This window comes from Ailuropoda melanoleuca, chromosome 2 (assembly GCF_002007445.2).
Source record: "Ailuropoda melanoleuca isolate Jingjing chromosome 2, ASM200744v2, whole genome shotgun sequence".
In the NCBI taxonomy this organism is placed as follows: domain Eukaryota; kingdom Metazoa; phylum Chordata; class Mammalia; order Carnivora; family Ursidae; genus Ailuropoda; species Ailuropoda melanoleuca.
The window spans coordinates 75,844,356-75,862,196 of record NC_048219.1 but is presented as its reverse complement, the minus strand read 5'-3'; the positions used below and the strand labels follow the sequence as shown (position 1 = coordinate 75,862,196).

The 17,841-nt window shown below is 39.6% G+C and overlaps 1 protein-coding gene across 5 annotated transcripts in view; it reads right to left on the bottom strand.

Moving 5' to 3' along the window:
* FAM102B (family with sequence similarity 102 member B) overlaps positions 1–17,841 on the bottom strand; it is an 87,360-nt gene that overhangs the window by 47,327 nt on the left and 22,192 nt on the right. For all 5 annotated transcript variants that reach the window (XR_004623342.1, XM_034654005.1, XM_034654008.1 and 2 more), the window contains exon 2: positions 2,125–2,245. Coding sequence is in view for 4 of the 5 variants with exons in the window: in XM_034654005.1 (XP_034509896.1) it covers positions 2,125–2,245 (121 nt within the window). In the remaining variant the exon portion in view is untranslated. The remainder of the gene's footprint in view (positions 1–2,124; positions 2,246–17,841) is intronic.

Below are 17,841 nucleotides of genomic sequence, written 5' to 3'. Positions count from 1 at the left end.
TATCTTAACTGAGTAGATTAAGCAATATAACAAAATATAGCCACACACAACACAGTGCTTGCTATCAGTTCACTCAAAAAAGCAGAGAAAGTTATTGTCCACAATAGCCAAATCATGGAAGGAGCCGAGATGCCCTTCAACAGATGACTGGATTAAGAAGCTGTGGTCCATATATACAATGGAATATTACTCAGCTATCAGAAAGAACGAATTCTCAACATTTGCTGCAACATGGACGGCACTGGAGGAGATAATGCTAAGTGAAATAAGTCAAGCAGAGAAAGACAATTATCATATGATTTCTCTCATCTATGGAACATAAGAACTAGGAGGATCGGTAGGGGAAGAAAGGGATAAAGAAAAGGGGGGTAATCAGAGGGGGGAATGAAACATGAGAGACTATGGACTGTGAGAGGCAAACTGAGGACTTCAGAGGGGAGGGGGTGGGGGAAGGGGATAGCCTGGTGATGGGTAGTAGGGAGGGCACGTATTGCATGGTGCACTGGGTGTTATACGCAACTAATGAAGCATCAAACTTTTACATCGGAATCTGGGGATGTACTGTATGGTGATTAACACAATATAATAAAATAAAATTAAAAAAAAAAAAAGCAGAGAAAGTTAGTTAAAAATACAACTTTTTATCTGATAAAGGAGGCCACAAGACTGGAATGGAAAAGAACAAGGCAAGGGATTCCTGCATTTCATTCTAAATTCCTCCCTTAATTTTTGAACATGTATATGTATTATACTGGTAATTTAAAAAATGTATGTAAGCTGTAGGGGCACCTGGGTGGCTCAGTCGGTTAAGCGTCTGCCTTCGGCTCAGGTCATGATCCTGGGGTTCTGGGATTGAGCCCCGCATCAGGCTCCCTGCTCAGAGGGGAGTCTGCTTCTCCCTCTCCCCCCTGCCTGCTGCTCCCCCTGCTTGTGTGCTCCTGCTCTGTCTCTCTCTCCCACTCTCTCCAAAAACTAAACAAAATCTAATTTAAAAATGTATATAAGATGTAACATAAAGGTTACATTTCAAAGCCAATAGAGTTTCATTGACCTGTAGTGGTGACAAATGGATTCCCTCTTTTTCACCCCAAAAAAAGTAAGATCACATATTTCTATATATATTAAGTTGATCCACCTGAGATTACCATCTTTGTAGATTACTGGTAACACACCTCAAGCTAAAATGTGGAAAGGAAATGATATAAAAAACAAAACAGAGGGGCGCCTGGGTGAATCTGCCTTTGGCTCAGGGTGGGATCCCAGAGTCCTGGGATCGAGCCCCGCATGGGGCTCCCTGCTCTTCTGGGAGCCTGCATCTTCCTCTCCCACTCCCCCTGCTGTGTTCCCTCTCTCGGTGGCTGTCACTCTCTCTGTCAAATAAATAAAATCTTAAAAACAAACAAACAAACAAACAAAACAGGGCCTTGGAATTAGAAAGATTTGTGTTTGAGTCCCCATTTTGCCATTTCCTAGCTATGTGAATTTGGGCAAGTGACCACCTCTCTGAACCTCAGTTTTCCCAAAATTACAAAAAAATAATACCCATTTTCAAGGTTGTTGTTAGAATATATGCAAAGTCCCTAAAATAATGCCTAACAATGAGAAATTTAATGAATGGAAGAATAAAGATTGATAGAGCCCCCCCCCCCAATAACACAAATAGGGTAAATACTTAAATGTATAGTGATAGCGAGACAAGGTTCTTGAGTAATACTTTATGACCTCAGATTTTCTTTTTTTATTCTTTTTTTTTTTTTTAAGATTTTATTTATTTATTCAACAGAGATAGAGACAGCCAGCAAGAGAGGGAACACAAGCAGGGGGAGTGGGAGAGGAAGAAGCAGGCTCACAGCAGAGGAGCCTGATGTGGGGCTCGATCCCGTAACGCCGGGATCACGCCCTGAGCCGAAGGCAGACGCTTAACCGCTGTGCCACCCAGGCGCCCCTATGACCTCAGATTTTCTTAAATCCTATTTGTCATAGTAATTTAAATTATTGTTGCAAGTGTGAAGTGGAATTACATATAACAGTTCTAACGATGAAGTAGAGCTAAATAAAGTGAGTCAGTGACTATGGAACTAATTATGGTTTCTGAAAGGGAGATGTAATCAGCTATTTTTATACCTTCCTCACAGATACTCTGTAGATACAAGGATCCAGGATGCCTGTCGCGGCACTTGCACTCATTTTGCACATAAAGGAGAACTTCTTCCTCCAGCGAACACAGTTTGCTTGCACCACTTCCCTGAATGGGGAAAAAAGGAGAGAAACAATTAATTACTATTGATGACAGGTTAAAAAAAGCACACACACTCTTTCACTCAGATCTATAATGCAAAAGTAATAGATTAAAAGCCAGTATTTGGAAACATGAAGATAACAAACTTCTAACAATGTGATTTGAAAATCTCTAGAAGGTTTTAATTTCCACAGAAACTTAAATTTTAAAAAAAGTGAAATTACTTATCAATTTAATCAATATAAATTGAAGCTTCACGACTCATTCATTCAGCACAAAATACATGTTTATTTTTGATGTGCTGGTTATGTGCTAGGTGTCTGAGATATGAAGATGAGAATGGCAGTGTTCCTAACCTTGTAGGGCTTGTAGTTTACAGTTAGTATCAGACAGAAATGTAAACAAATACTTATTCTGAAATGAACTACTGCTATAGTTTTACTCTTGTTCCAGCCATAACAGCACGAGCAACTACCATTTGCTGTCAACTTACCACATGCTATTTAATCTCACAGCAACCCTATGAGCTGGCATCCACTTTACAAATAAGAAAGATGAAGCACAAGGAGAAAAGTTAACTCAAGGTCATTTAGGCAGGAAGCTGCAGCACTAGCATTCAAACCAGGCCCATTTAACTCAAAAGCCTACTTGTCCGTAAAGGAAAATCTGTATTTTCCCCACCAACTCTGCTCTTTCAAGTTTCCAGGCCTTTGTACCTGCTGTTCCCTCTTTTGTTTTATGTAAGTGTAGGGGGCTTGGCCTTAAAATGGAAGGATAATTATTCCTCTAACATGGGAAGAAAAGAAAGACAATGGGTGAAAATAAAGAGAAAACTAGAGAAACCAAAAGGGAAAGGCAAGAGAACCCAGATTGAATACTTTTTAATTTTCTTGGGAAAGTAAAAGGTGAGGTTATTTCTATAGAATGACGGGCTGATGAGTGAATTGAAAATTTAGATAAAGGTTGAGGACAGTTAGGAATAACTGATGTGATGAATGAATGTGATAGGTAACTGGTAGCTGCCTCAGTGAATAAAATGAATTTGTATTGGGATCAATCAGTCTGGTTTCATGGATTTGTCTATCAACACACAGAAATCCAAGAACAGGAATCACAAAAACAAAAATCATTTAAAAACCATAACCAAGTATGGCTTTGTATGTGGTATGCACATATGTTCACTTATACACATATGAACAGACACACAAAGGGGAGAGGAGGGCATGTATTTTATCACAGGTTTCAATGTGATAACTTTAGCTATTTTATTTTTTTCATTAGGAACCTTTAGTGATTTAATGAATTATGCTGTGAAGAGAATGTATGTATTTTTTTTTTTAATTTTTAAAAAAGATTTATTTACCTGAGAGAGAGGGAGAGTGCATGTGGAGTCAGGTAGAGGGACAGAATCTCAGCCAGACTCCTAGCTGAGCTTGGAGCCCCTCCTCGGCTAGATCTCCCGACCCATGAGATCATGACCCGTGCCAAAATCAAGAGATGGATGCTCAACCGACTGAGCCACCCAGGCGCCCCTAGAATGTATGTGTTCTTAGGGGAGTTTCCTTGAAATCCATCAGGAGTGGAATTTATTCATATGGTCACAACACAGGCAGAATGAGTTATTTGGCGAAGAATGGATCTGGAGGAATTCGTCAGGCAACATGTGGCATCCCCAGCAAGACAGGCAGTAGCTAACATGCATACTTAAACATAAATGAATTTTTGAAAAAATAGTGAATAATAATGCAAATAACAAAGAGGAAAAAATAAAATTAGAATTTTTTAAATTGTTGTTTCCCTCTCAACATCTTGGGGCCTCAAGACTTGATGGAGGCATCAGTCATGGCCTCTGGAGCTCCTAAAAAAGGTGTGCAGGTATACTGAAGGGCTGGACCCTTCAGGAGCACCCTGTGCCTCCAGGCACTTAGTTGTGCCTGTCTCTGAGATCACTGACATATGATCAGGAATCAGACATTTAAAACCAAAACCAAAACAACCCCTGTATTTTACTTCAAAAAAAAATTACATAAAAACCTCTAGTTAAAGACAGCAGGTTGAGAGCATGTAACCCACCTCTGCTCTCCAAAACATCCTATTTAATTTTTAAGGCATCATCTAGCAAGGACAAAGAGAACCAGAGAGGAGACAAAAATAAATGGCCAGGGATTTACAAGTGATCAAGATTTAGCAAATCAAAGAAAGCTGAACATTAAGTTGGTTAATGGTGAAAGCCAAAAGCAGGTATCTTAAATTAGCATTAAGTGGAATGAAGTAGGGACAAATGGCAGAAAAACTGATTGAAAACTCTTTTAGAAAGAGACCCTCAGATCTTCCTGACTCCTGCAGATTTATGCTCCTGATGAGGCACAACAGAGGGATCTCTGTATTACCTGACCTGAGGGCAGGTATTGAAAATAGCACCACAGCATGACCATATTGGGTGGGGGGGCGGGGTGGACACAGGATGAAAGATGACTGACTGAATGCTTAGATTTCCAACCTTCTTCCCCTAACCTGGCTTCTCAGGATATATTCTTTAAGAAGATGTAAGAAGAACATTCTCTGGAGAATACAACCAGACCCAAAGAAAAGCTTTAATGAGATGAATGTTGAGGGTCACAAAATGACTCAGCAGCTCAATCTACAGTAAGTCTGAATCAATGAACACCCTCTACATGTACAAAGCCTCTAAGCAACTTTAACTGCCTCACAGTTAAATATGAGTAAGCACTTGAGGAAAGTCTCTTAATATGAACAAGCTGAGACCAAAATGAATAGCAAAAAGGCAACTTTAAAAAACAGAGTCTATGCTGGAAGAAGAAAAAAAGATTGAGACAGAAAAAAAATTGCATCTACCATAAAGAAATAGGATGCTATAAAACAGAACATATAGGGAACTAAAAAGTACTCATGGAAATCAAACTACTGGGCTTGATAGTCTTTTTTAAAGATTTTATCCATTTATTTTAGTGAGAGAGATAGCAAGAGTGAGAACAAGCAGGGGGAGTTGCAGAGGGAGAGGGAGAAGTAGGTTCCCCAGTGAGCAGGGAGCCTGAAGCAGGGCTCGAACACCCAAGACCCTGAGATCATGACCTGAGCCAAAGGCAGAACATTATTAACCGACTGAGCCACCCTGGTGCCCCTGGCCTTGATATTCTATTTGTCATTCCAGATCCACTCTACCCTTCTCTGTGGGCCTCTACAGACTAGGTCAACCAGGCTCACTTGCCCTCTGCCACTGAATGCAGTAAAGGGACAAACACCAGAAGGATGGAAGACAGGAGAGAGAAGAATTCCCGTTTTTTTCCCTCTCAGACCATGTGGGAAATGGGTAGATGGTTGGGGACTGCAGTTTTCCACAATTTGCCTGTACAACTTAGACTCTATAAACTATGTGCATTTATAACTTTGTTAAATAAAAACCGAATCAACAAACCAAAAAACGTAGTCAAGAACTGAAAAATCCAAAAATGGGAACAGGGGTATATAACATTTCAAGTCATGCCCCCCCCCCAGTTGCCTAAAAAAACCCCTAAAACCTTTGTTGGCTAACATATGAAAATTGAATGGTGTCTTAAAATGTTATTTAGCCAGGGGCGCCTGGGTGGCTCAGTCGTTAAGCGTCTGCCTTCGGCCCAGGGCGTGATCCCGGCGTTCTGGGATGGAGCCCCTCATGGGGCTCCTCCGCGGGGAGCCTGCTTCTTCCTCTTCACTCCACTTGTGTTCCCTCTCTCGCTGGCTGTCTCTCTCTCTGTCAAATAAATAAAATCTTAAAAAAAATGTTATTCAGCCAATTATCCTAGGCCTTATGTCATATGTACAAAAAAATCCATTAATACTGCAAAACCCTAAAACTTTGTTTTATGTTCAGCTGCTTTTCATTTGTTTGTGAAATAACAATAATTCCTCAACAATACTGATTACAGAAACACATTATTTATTTATTTGGCTCCACGCCCAGTGTGGAGTCCAATGTGAGGCTTGAACTTGAGACCTTGAGATCAAGACCTGAGCTGAGATCAAGAGTCAGACCCTTAATTGACTGAGCCACCCAGGCACCCCACAGAAGCACATCTTTAGACTTTTATCTAGTTTAAAACACCCTTATAAGGCAGCAGCCTTTACATACCAAAAAGTATATGATACCATTTGCACAAATGGGCAGCTTCGGCCCGTAACAAAAGTAAAAGAAGTCAAGTGAACTCTCTATGTGGGTGTTTCTCTTAAAAAACAAACAAGCAGAGGCATCTGACTCTTGGTTTCAGCTCAGGTCATGATCTCAAGGTAGTGAGATGGAGCCCTGAGTTGGACTCCATGCTCAGCAGGGAGTTTGCTTCTCTCCCTCTCCCTCTGCCCCACCCCCCCAACTCATGTGCATTCTCTCTCTCTCTAAAATAAATAAAAATCTTTAAAACAAACAGGAAAGGGATATTTACAGAAATACTGATCTAGTTTGGCTGGAGAGTAGACGAAGGCAACATTAAGTCTGGTCGGCTTGGGAAGAAATTAAAAAACTTAGCACAGCATCAAAAATGTGGGCAGATAACTGAAATTAAAGTGTGGAACAGAGATGAAGTACATGTTTTCATAAAAGATGTGACATTAAATCTTAAAGGAAAAAATACACTTCCATAATCCTATGTTCCCATCACAAAAGTATTCGGAAGTATAAATCTCACTGGTAAAGGTAAATATTTAGACAAATACGGAATAATGTAATATTGTAATAATGGTGTGTAAATCGCTTTTATGCAGCATAAAAGGTCCTTCTTAAACTCTTCCAAAAGATAGAAGAAGACAGTACTCTGAAATTCATTTTATGAGGCCAGCATCACTCTGATACCAAAGCTAAGGATACCACAAAAAAAGAAAACTAAAGGCCAATATCCCTGATGAACACAGATGCAAAACTTTTAAATAAAATACTGGCAAACTGAATTTCATAACACATTACAAGGATCATCCTATGCAAATCAATGTGATAAACCACAGTAAAAGAAAGAAGGAGGAAAACCACATGATCGGGACACCTAGGTAGCTCAGTTGGTTACGCATGTGCCTTCGGCCCAGGTCATGATCCCAGGGTCCTGAGACTGAGCCCTGCAGCAGGCTCCTTGCTTGCTCAGCAGGGAGCCTGCTCAGGTCATGATCTCCGGGTCCTGGGACTGAACCCCATCGGGCTGCCTGCTCAGCAGGGAGTCTGCTTCTACCTCTCCCTCTGCCCCACAACTATTATGAAAAACAGTATGGAGGTTCCTTAAAAATTAAAAATAGAATTACCATATGATCCGTACATATCCAAAGGAAATGAAATTGACATCTTGAAGAGATATTTGCGCTCCCATGTTCACTGCAGCACTGTTCATAGTAGCTGAGACATGGACACAACCTAAGTGTCTGTCAAGGGATGACTAAAGAAAATGCGTCACACACACACACACACACAGACAAAGAGGAATGTTACTCAGCCACAAAAAAGAAGTAAATGTGGTAACATGGGTAAGGGTGGAGGACATTATGCTAGTGAAGTAAGTCAAACACAGAAAGACAAATATTGCATGACTTCACTTATATGTGGAATCTAAAATAGTGGAACTCAATGAATAGGATGGTGGTAGCCAGGAGTTAGAAAGTGAGAAAATGGGTAAGATGTTGGCCAAAGGATACAGAATTCAGTTAGGCAAGATGGATAAGTTCTGGAGATCTAATGGACAGCATGGTGACCATAGTTAACAATGCTGTATTGGATATTTTTAATTTGCCAAAAGAGTAGATCTTAAATGTTCTCACCAGAAAAAAAAGGTAATTATGTGAGGTGATGGATAAGTTAATTAGCTTGATTGTGGTCATCATTTTCAATGTATACATAAATCTAAACATCTCAAGTTGTACATATTTTTTTTAAAAGATTTATTTGCGAGAGAGAGCGAGTTCAAGAGAGCAAGAGTGAACGAGTGACTCGGGGGAGGGGGAGAAGGAGAGGGAGAATCTCAAGCAGACTTTCTACTGAGTAGGGAGCCCGATGTGGGGTTCAATCCCAGGAACCTAAGATCATGACCTGAGCCGAAATCAAGAGTTGGACATCCAACCAACTGAGCCACCCAAGTGCCCCATCAAGTTGTACATCTTTTTTTTTTTTATTATATTATGTTAATCACCATACAGTACATCCCCGGATTCCGATAAAGTTTGATGCTTCATTAGTTGCGTATAACACCCAGTGCACCATGCAATACGTGCCCTCCTTACTACCCATCACCAGTCTATCCCATTCCCCCACCCCCTCCCCTCTGAAGTCTTCAGTTTGTTTCTCATAGTCCATAGTCTCTCATGTTTCATTCCCCCTTCTGATTACCCCCCTTTTCTTTATCCCTTTCTTCCCCTACCGATCATCCTAGTTCTTATGTTCCATAGATGAGAGAAATCATATGATAATTGTCTTTCTCTGCTTGACTTATTTCACTTAGCATTATCTCCTCCAGTGCCGTCCATGTTGCAGCAAATGTTGAGAATTCGTTCTTTCTGATAGCTGAGTAATATTCCATTGTATATATGGACCACAGCTTCTTAATCCAGTCATCTGTTGAAGGGCATCTCGGCTCCTTCCATGATTTGGCTATTGTGGACAATGCAGCTATGAACATTGGGGTGCATATGGCCCTTCTCTTTACTACGTCTGTATCTTTGGGGTAAACACCCAGTAGTGCAATGGCTGGGTCATAGGGTAGTTCAATTTTTATCAAGTTGTACATCTTAAGCATATATAATTAATTTGTCAATTACACTTCAATAAAGTTTAAAAAATAAAATATTATGGATGAAATGTTTCCTGCATATTTTTGTATATATTGTACATATTTTTCATGACCTGTGTAGCCCCACCCAATGAGGCCACAAATAAGCTCAGATCCACTTGCTGGGAATTAAGACACTATCCAGACACATAAATACTGTCTCCCAAGTAGTGGACTGATATATACGCTAAGACTCTGGAACAGGTTCTTATGCAAGAGAAAGAAAGTCTAATGAGCCAAGAGATCAGGTTGGGATGAACTAAGGCTATGAAAAGTGTACCATGATCATTAATTAACTCATGATGTCACACAACAAAGAATCCTTACTGGAGGAGAAACTCAGAAATGATGAAGGCAAAAATAACAGCCCAGCAAAACATGCTGGATAATACACTGCCAACCATGGTAAACACTAGATAAATATTTGTTGACTGAATGAATACATGTCATGCATCAGTCACAAATAAACAGTCCCAGCTACCAATTCCTGTCTATGCTACTTCACAATTATTCCTACATCAACACCTTTTCTGCGTCTAGCACCACTACCCTAATTCAGTCCCTCAATAGCTCTTCCCTGAAATATGGCAACAGCCTCCTAAATGGTCCTCACTCTAATCTCCCTTTCTCATGGCTACCAGAGAGCTCCTTCTAAAATACAAATTTCATAATGTCATTCCTCTGTTTAAAATCCTCCCCTGATGGGGTGCCTGAGTGGCTCAGTCAGTTGTGTCTGACTCTTGGTTTTCGTTCAGGTCCTGATCTCAGGGTTGTGGGATTGAGCCCTGCATCCGACTCCGTGCTCAGTGCAGAGTCTGCTTGAGAGTCTCTCTCCCTCTGGCTCTCCCACTCTCTCTCTCTAAAATAAATCTATCTTTAAAAAAATAATAAAATTCTTCACCACTTCCCCATATCTTGGAAGATAAGCTCCAACCTACTTTACATGGCCATGATTAGGTCCCTGCTTATCTTTAGTCTCTTGACCTTTTCTGTCTCATACTGCTTGTCATTCCCCATTTACTTCACACTATTTCTCATTTGTATGCCTTGTTCATGAGGTTTTCTTTCCTCAGTATGCCGTCTACTCTACCTTTCAACTTCCTACATTTACCAATTTAGTTCTCACTCACTTAGTTTAGTCACAACCTGCTCTAGGAATCAATACCCAACTCAGCCTTCAGGTGAAAGCCTGGTGTCATGTATGACGTGGTCTACCTTGGTTCCCTGAATGCCTCAGTGTCTGCCATTCTACTCAGTACCCTAGAGTACTGCCAACCAGGGGAGGGGCTGGCAAGAACTGGCGGAGTTGGCTTCCTCCATCATTCCATTCAGTCCTCATCTCCCAGGAGGTTGTCCTACTTTCCTTTTTTCTCTGTCTTGTCTCTGGCAGATGCTTCTATGATTATACATATTTCAAACGAACCAATATTTGAACCAAATTTAAAAAATTTATAAGCTTAAAAATAGCTATGTCCTTTCTTAAAAGGAATTCAAGTAGAAGAAGATACGACAATTTAGGCAATCTTTTCGATTTTACATCATCAGAATAATAGCCCTGGAGTATTAAACAATTTCTCTAAATAAAGGAAAAATTTTGTATGCCCAAGGCAATTACTCAGAATTTTTTTGTGATAATCTTTAATGTGTACACATGCACGCGAATATACATGCACATACACACAGCTGCCAGAAAGCTGTCCAAACTACACAAACAAACAAAAAAAAGTGGCAAAGCTAGTTTGTGACAGTTTGTTATACTGATGGATTACCATGGAAACAAACTCAGACTACTTGGCAACTGAGACTGAAGTCACATTTAGTAATGTTTTCCGTTATGTGAGTCATTAATTTCCTATGAGTTTTATATGGTTGCTTAACCACTTACAAGAAACAAAGCAAGAGAATAGGATTTGTGTTGATACTGTGGAAAGTCAAGTATTTCTAAGATAAACGATAAAGTTGCTGATTGTGAAATACATAAGCAAAGGACTTAAAAGAAGATAAACGTTGCTATGCCCACTGCTAATCCTTCAAGAGTAAAAAAAAATTGAAAAAGTCTTTAAAAAATTAATATAAAGTGAAAATTTTGGGTCCCTTTTTTGTAACTTAGTTACTGTACCAGCAAACTGCATTATTTAATATTCTAAGAATAACTTGCATATGTACACTCTATACATATATTTAAAATTATGCCATGTCTTGGTAATTTGAAATATTTTTAACTTTTTAGAAACAGTGATCAAAAAATTGCTGTGAGGAACGCAGGCTGTTTTGCCAGACAGTATTATTGTAGGGAGGTTAAGTGTATCCAGGGCCAGTCTGCTTGGGTTCAAATCCTGCCTCTGCTACTTGCCAGCTGTCACACTGGACATGTTCCCTAACCTCTCCGCACTTCCGTTTCCTCATCCATGAAACACGGGTGGTAATAGTACCTACACCTCAAGGGAGTTTTTGGAAACTAAGTGAATTATTACACACAGTGTTTGGAACAGTGCTTATAGTGGATCTCAATAATAAATGTTAGAAGTTGTTATTATTAAGAATATAAGTAGTTCTAAGTCTACCTACATTTGCCCCCTGCCCCGAGAGAAATAATGATTAAATTTATAAGTAGAGAATTTTCTTCAACAATCAATGGAGGTTTCTATTTGCTAAGAGATATAGATTCGTGAGAAAATGAAACTTTGGGAACTGAAGCAAAAATAAATATTTTAAGACTCCAAGGATAAATGAGATCTGTATTTTCTGTAAAACTGACTTTTAATTACAACACGAAGTGTACATGAATCTCTCACACTCTAGAGGCATTTTTGGCTTGTGTAACTGGGTGGACAGTACTGTAACTCACTGGAAAAAATTGAGCACAGGGGATTTTCATTCATTCGTTATTCATTCATTCATTCGTTATTCATTCATTCATTCATTCATTCATTCATTCTTCATTCCATTCATTCATTCATTCATTCATTCATTCTGCTGGTAGTGTTAGACAGTGAAGGAAATGATGATCCAAAGTTTGGACGTTTTGAGGTTGAGGAGCCTGAGAGTCCCTCATTTGGAAATGTCCAGTAGGTAGACAGATACAGAGACCTAGAACTCAAAAAGAGGGCAGGGCTGAAAATACAAACATTAAGTCCTCAGCATGTTAATGGTCATCAAGATCATGGGAATGGATAAGGCCATTCAGGGAGAGCGGTAGAGTAAGAAGGGAAGAGAGTGGAGTCTGGAACTCTAGGGAACACTAATATGTAAGGTATGGGAGAAGAAGGGGGCAGGTGAAGGAAACCAAAGGGTAAATGCAGAAGCAAAGGAGATCCTGTTGTCACTGAAACCAAGGAAAGGACTTTTAAGAAGGCGTTGCCCAAGAATATCAAATGCGGCAGAGGGGGCAGGTAAGATGATGAAGAAAAAGCACGAGTGAAGTCACGAGAATACCAGCAAGTGTAGTTTCAGTGCAAAGGTGAGGGTGGGACGCAGATTACTACAGGAGGAAGACACAGTAGTAATAAAGTGGAGAAAACAAGGGTTGTACTTGGAGGGGGACATGGGGTAGAAAGAAGATTTCAACTAACATGCAGAAGACTTAAGCATGTTTTAGCGTTGAGAGGAAAGAACCACTAAAGAGAAAAAGTCAAAGATTTGAGGGGGTCTGAGTAATGGTACCAGGGAGGACCCACCTCTGAGAATGTCAGAGGGGATGTGAACCGGACAATAATTGCGGGGATTGGCCCTCGACAGAAGAAGGGGCTCCTCTTTCATCATGAGGAAGGGAAGAGAAAAGAACATGCTCTAATGCAGGCAAGTTTGTTGACAGATCACTGTTCACTGCCCAGAACTGTTTTTTTTTTTTTTAAGATTTTATTTGTTTATATATTTGAGAGAGAGAGAGAAGGAAGGAAGGGGGAGAGGAGCAGAAGGAGAGGGAGAGAGAGAATCTCAAGCAGACTCCCTGCTGAGCATGGAGCCTGATGTGCAGCTCCATCCCACCGCCCTGAGATCATGACCTGAGCCGAAACCAGGAGTTGAACGCTCAATCGACTGAGCCACCCAGGCTCCCCAACCCAGAACTGTTCTGATGAGAAATTTCATTTAGAAACACACACTTGGTGTACAGGAGGTCCCCAAATAAATGTCTGAATACTTGAATGTTCATAATCTGCTGAATATATTAAAAAAAAAATCTTTGTAGTCTCACAAAAGAAAGACTGTCATTCAGTGACTTAGCAGATGTCCTAACAAGAAAAGTCATTTTTTGAAAAGTATGTAAAATTATGCCAATTTTTATAGTATAACTGAGTAGTTGTTTTTATGAGTAAAATATGAATTTATGTTCACCTAAAGAGACTTGTATTTTTTAAGTTCCCATATGTATAGTCATTATTTTTTCTATATACCTTTTTTTTTTAAGAGATTTTATTTATTTACTTGACACAGAGAGAGTCAGCCAGCGAGAGAGGGAACACAAGCAGGGGGAGTGGGAGAGGAAGAAGCAGGCTCCCAGCAGAGCAGGGAGGCCGAGGCAGGGCTCGATCCCAAGACCCTGGGATCATGCCTTGAGCCAAAGGAAGACGCTTAACGATTGAGCCACCCAGGCACCCCCTATATACTTTTTGATCACATTTCTAAACATTTAATAGAAACCAGTAGAATAATATAAAAAAGGAAAGACTAGCACCCAGCTCACCTGTCAGTTAACATATAGTTTTTCTATTTATAACTTCTCAGCTAAACAGCCAGTGAAAGAAAAGCAGGATGATGTATGGAAAGAGCAAAGGATAGAGACCAAGATGTTTTCTATCGTAAACCAGGTAAGTGAGTTGTGACTAGTCATTTAACCTACTGGGGCTTCAACTTCTTCATTTAGAAACAAGTGTTAAACTAGATACTAAAATTGCACAATTCCCATGTATCAAAATAAATATTTTTGACAATATTTTATCATCCAAGAAAACTAATTTATTTTGCTGTAAATACACACATTCTACATAGCATTACCTCCCTACCTTCTAGAAAGGAAAGTACAGAAAACACAGTAAAAAAATGAAGTAACAGAAAAAAACCCATTCCTAATCTAAGGAAAGACCTTACACTAGAAATTTAAGAATACACAGGATAGTTTAGGAAAATTTAATGAAAACTACACAAATTAAAAAAAAAAAAAAGAGCCACCACAGCTGCAGCTGGCCCACGGGGCCCTCAAAGTCTCTGGCTGAAGCACGGTGTTGGCGGAGTGATGCGGCCCAGGAGGACAAGGATGAATTTTTAGATGTGATCTACGGGTTTCGACAGATCATCTCTGTGGTCCTAGGTGTCATTTGGGGGAGTGTCAGCTTTGCAGGGTTTCTTGGGAACAGCAGGATTCTGCCTGATCAATGCAGGGGTCCTGTACCTCTGCTTCAGCAACTACCTACAGATAAGTGAGGAAGAATACGACGGCACATGGGAGGTGTTCTGTCCTTTTCCTACCATCCAACATCATCTACACAGTCTACTGGAGAGGGAGCAAAGTTTAGGCTCAGAAGACTTGGGCTCAAGTCTAATTTTTCTTTCTTTCTTTTTTTTAAAGTAGGCTTCATGCCCAAGTGTGGAGCCCAATGTGGGGCTTGGACTCACAACCCTGAGATCAAGACCTAAGCTGAGATCAAGAGTTGGACACTTAACTGACTGAGCCACCCAGATGCCAGAAAATTAAATTATATTTATCTATACATTATACAGATAAATTACATATATATTATTATATTACTTATATAAAAATTATATATGTTGCACTGTGTAAAGAACAAAATTTTTTTTTTTTTAAAGATTTTATTTATTTGACAGAGATAGAGACAGCCAGTGAGAGAGGGAACACAAGCAGGGGGAGTGGGAGAGGAAGACGCAGGCTCATCGCGGAGGAGCCTGATGTGGGACTCGATCCCAGGACCCTGGGATCACGCCCTGGGCCAAAGGCAGACGCTGAACCGCTGTGCCACCCAGGCGCCCCTGAAGAACAAAATGTTATGAATCCAGACTTCACTCAAAAGCTTTTTCTATGATACAATTCCTGAGTCCCAGGGTAAAATTATTCTCTTGTTTTGATAAACTCCTGGGACATTTTATATGTATCTGGAGCTGCCTTGCAAATAAGAGATACTGTGAGCAAGAAAGATGGGACTTGAGTGAAGTTTTGATGTGTGTGACGGAAGTACTCCCCCTTCAGTATTTTCACAAGCGTAATTATTGAAAGGGAACTCTAGAGTATCAGAGGAGGTTTATCTGTTACAGCGATATTAAGTAGTGAATTCAAAAGAACATGCCATCAGGACTGATTTGGAGATATAGATAAGGAGGAGGAGAATGTAGAATGCTTGAGACTGGGAGTGAAATGAGCCAGTGACACAGCTGGAATGTGACAAAATAGCAAGAAAACTGTGCTGCGAAGGCCCTACTCTGGCTGTCTTGGTAATTCTTAAAATAATGAGAACGATAAAATAAGTAGGAAAAACTCACGCAAAAGAAGTGAATTAAAATAAAAGTCATGGCAACAGTCTAGTGAGTGCTACTTTGAAGGGATGTCTGGGGACGAGATGGAGGAGGGGAGAGATCTGGGTGGCCATGAAAGGATGCAGTTAGGGGGTGACCAGAGAAGGACTATACTGAGCATGTGCGCTGGGAGATTTCTTGAGTGGCAGAGACCCACCGTGGTATCTCCTGCTGACTGTGACCACCGTATTATGCATCACATCGTGTTGCTTGACAGGTCTGAGACCATTTCTCAGCTGGAAGAAAATCCCAGGGAGTGCAGAGTAGGTGAGTTAGAAAAACTGCAATGAATATTTTAAATAGCTTCTCTCTCTCTCTCTTTTTTGTATGCTGGTTTTATATGGGTGACCTTAGTGAAAATAACTCTCATTCTGTCTTACTATCAGTTGGCACTAATATAGTTTCCCAAATGAGGAGCTGGCAAGAGCTAATATTGCAGGTATTACTGAATTCCTAGTTGCTTCACAAAGGCTTACACTATGTTAGTATAATGAGAGAGCTTATAGTGCTCAGCTATATATAATTACCAAATGCTTCTCATCTGTATTAGTAACTTAATGAGTGAGTTAATTTTTCCATGAATAGAAATGCATCAATAGAAATTGTAAAGGAAATTTATGGTTGCTTATAAAAGTTTCTTTATTAATTTAGCCTATGAGCAAAATTTTGGAACCAATTATTTTCTTTTGCAGGGACTATGAACAATCTTTTCTATGGTCCTGGGGCTGTTATTTCTAAAATTGTCTCTGCCTTGGACGCAGAGAAAATAGTGATGTCTATAGGACACTCCAAGGAAGATACTCATTTGAGCTTTCTGAAAGTCATTCCTTACCCGTAAGAAATGACCAAAATGCGGAGACCTTTGTGTCCAGGCTGGTACACAGATGTGATACTTAAAAAAAAAACCAAAAAACAAAAGCAAAACCTTTGGGACCCTGCACTGGCCTCAAAAGAGAACACTAGAAGATAAAATGCTAACAACTTAAAAAAAAATGTTAACAATTTTATGTTTAGACACCAGCACTAGAGAATTCCTAAAAGTTGCTATTGAGATGTGGCTGCAGTCTGCGAATAAGGAAATATATAAAATTTTAAATAGAAAGAAAATGTCACTAAATGAGTTTATTCTAATGCTATGCTAATGATGACTCACTAAAATGAAATGGAGCAAACATGTAAGGTCCAAAATCAATACTATGGTTACTTCCTCATTTCATTAAGATAAAATAAGACTTGGGTGTAAGCTAGTTTCTAAGCCACAATGTTTGGAAATAGCATTTGATTAGGAAAAGCCTGAGAATTTCTTGTGAAACCAGTAAACAGGTTTCAGGACAGAAAATTCTTTTTTTCTTTGAGATAACAGAAAGGTGTTCAATCATGGGTTTGTTTTAAATATCTTTACCCCTATTTTTTCTTATACTGTTTCTTTGCCCCAACCTAGAATCATGTTTGGGTCTCCATCCTAAAAATAAATACATAAAACTGTTGTTTTTTCCTGTTTTCCCCCTTTTACCTAATTCACTTCTCTCCTCTTCATTAACAAAGTTCCCCAAAGCACAATCACACTCAGCACTTCTGCGGCTTCACCGCCTGCTCACTCCCTGACTCCATGAAACTTGGATTCTGCTCCTATGACTCTAACGAAACGACTCACTAAAGTTCACCACTGGTCACGTGCTAAAGAATGAAATTAGACCACTATCTTACACCATATACAAAAATTAACTCAAACTGGATTAAAGACTTGAACATAAGACCTGAAATCATAAAACTCCCAGAAGAAAACTCAGGTGGTAAGCTCCTTGATGTAGTTCTTGACAATGATTTTTGAGGTTTGACTCTAAAAGCAAAGGTGACAAAAAACAGACAAAATAGCATTACACCAATCTAAGAAGCTTCTGCAGAGCAAAGGAAACCATCAACAAAATGAAAAGGTAGTCTACTGAATAGGAGAAAATATTTGTAAATCATATATCCAACAAGGGGTTAAGATCCAAAATTAGAACTCCTACAACTCAATAACAAAAAAACAACCTGATTAAAGAATGCACAAAGGAAATGAGTAGACATTTTTCCAAAGATGACATAAAAATGACTAACAGGCATAGGGAAAGATACTCAACATCACTAATCCTCAGGGCAATGCAAATCAAATCCACAATAAAATGTTACTTCACACCTGTCAGAAAGGGTAGAATAAAAAAGACAAGAAATAAATACTGGTAAGGATGTGGAAAAAAGGAAATGCTTGTACACTATTGGTGGGAATGTAAATTGGTGCAG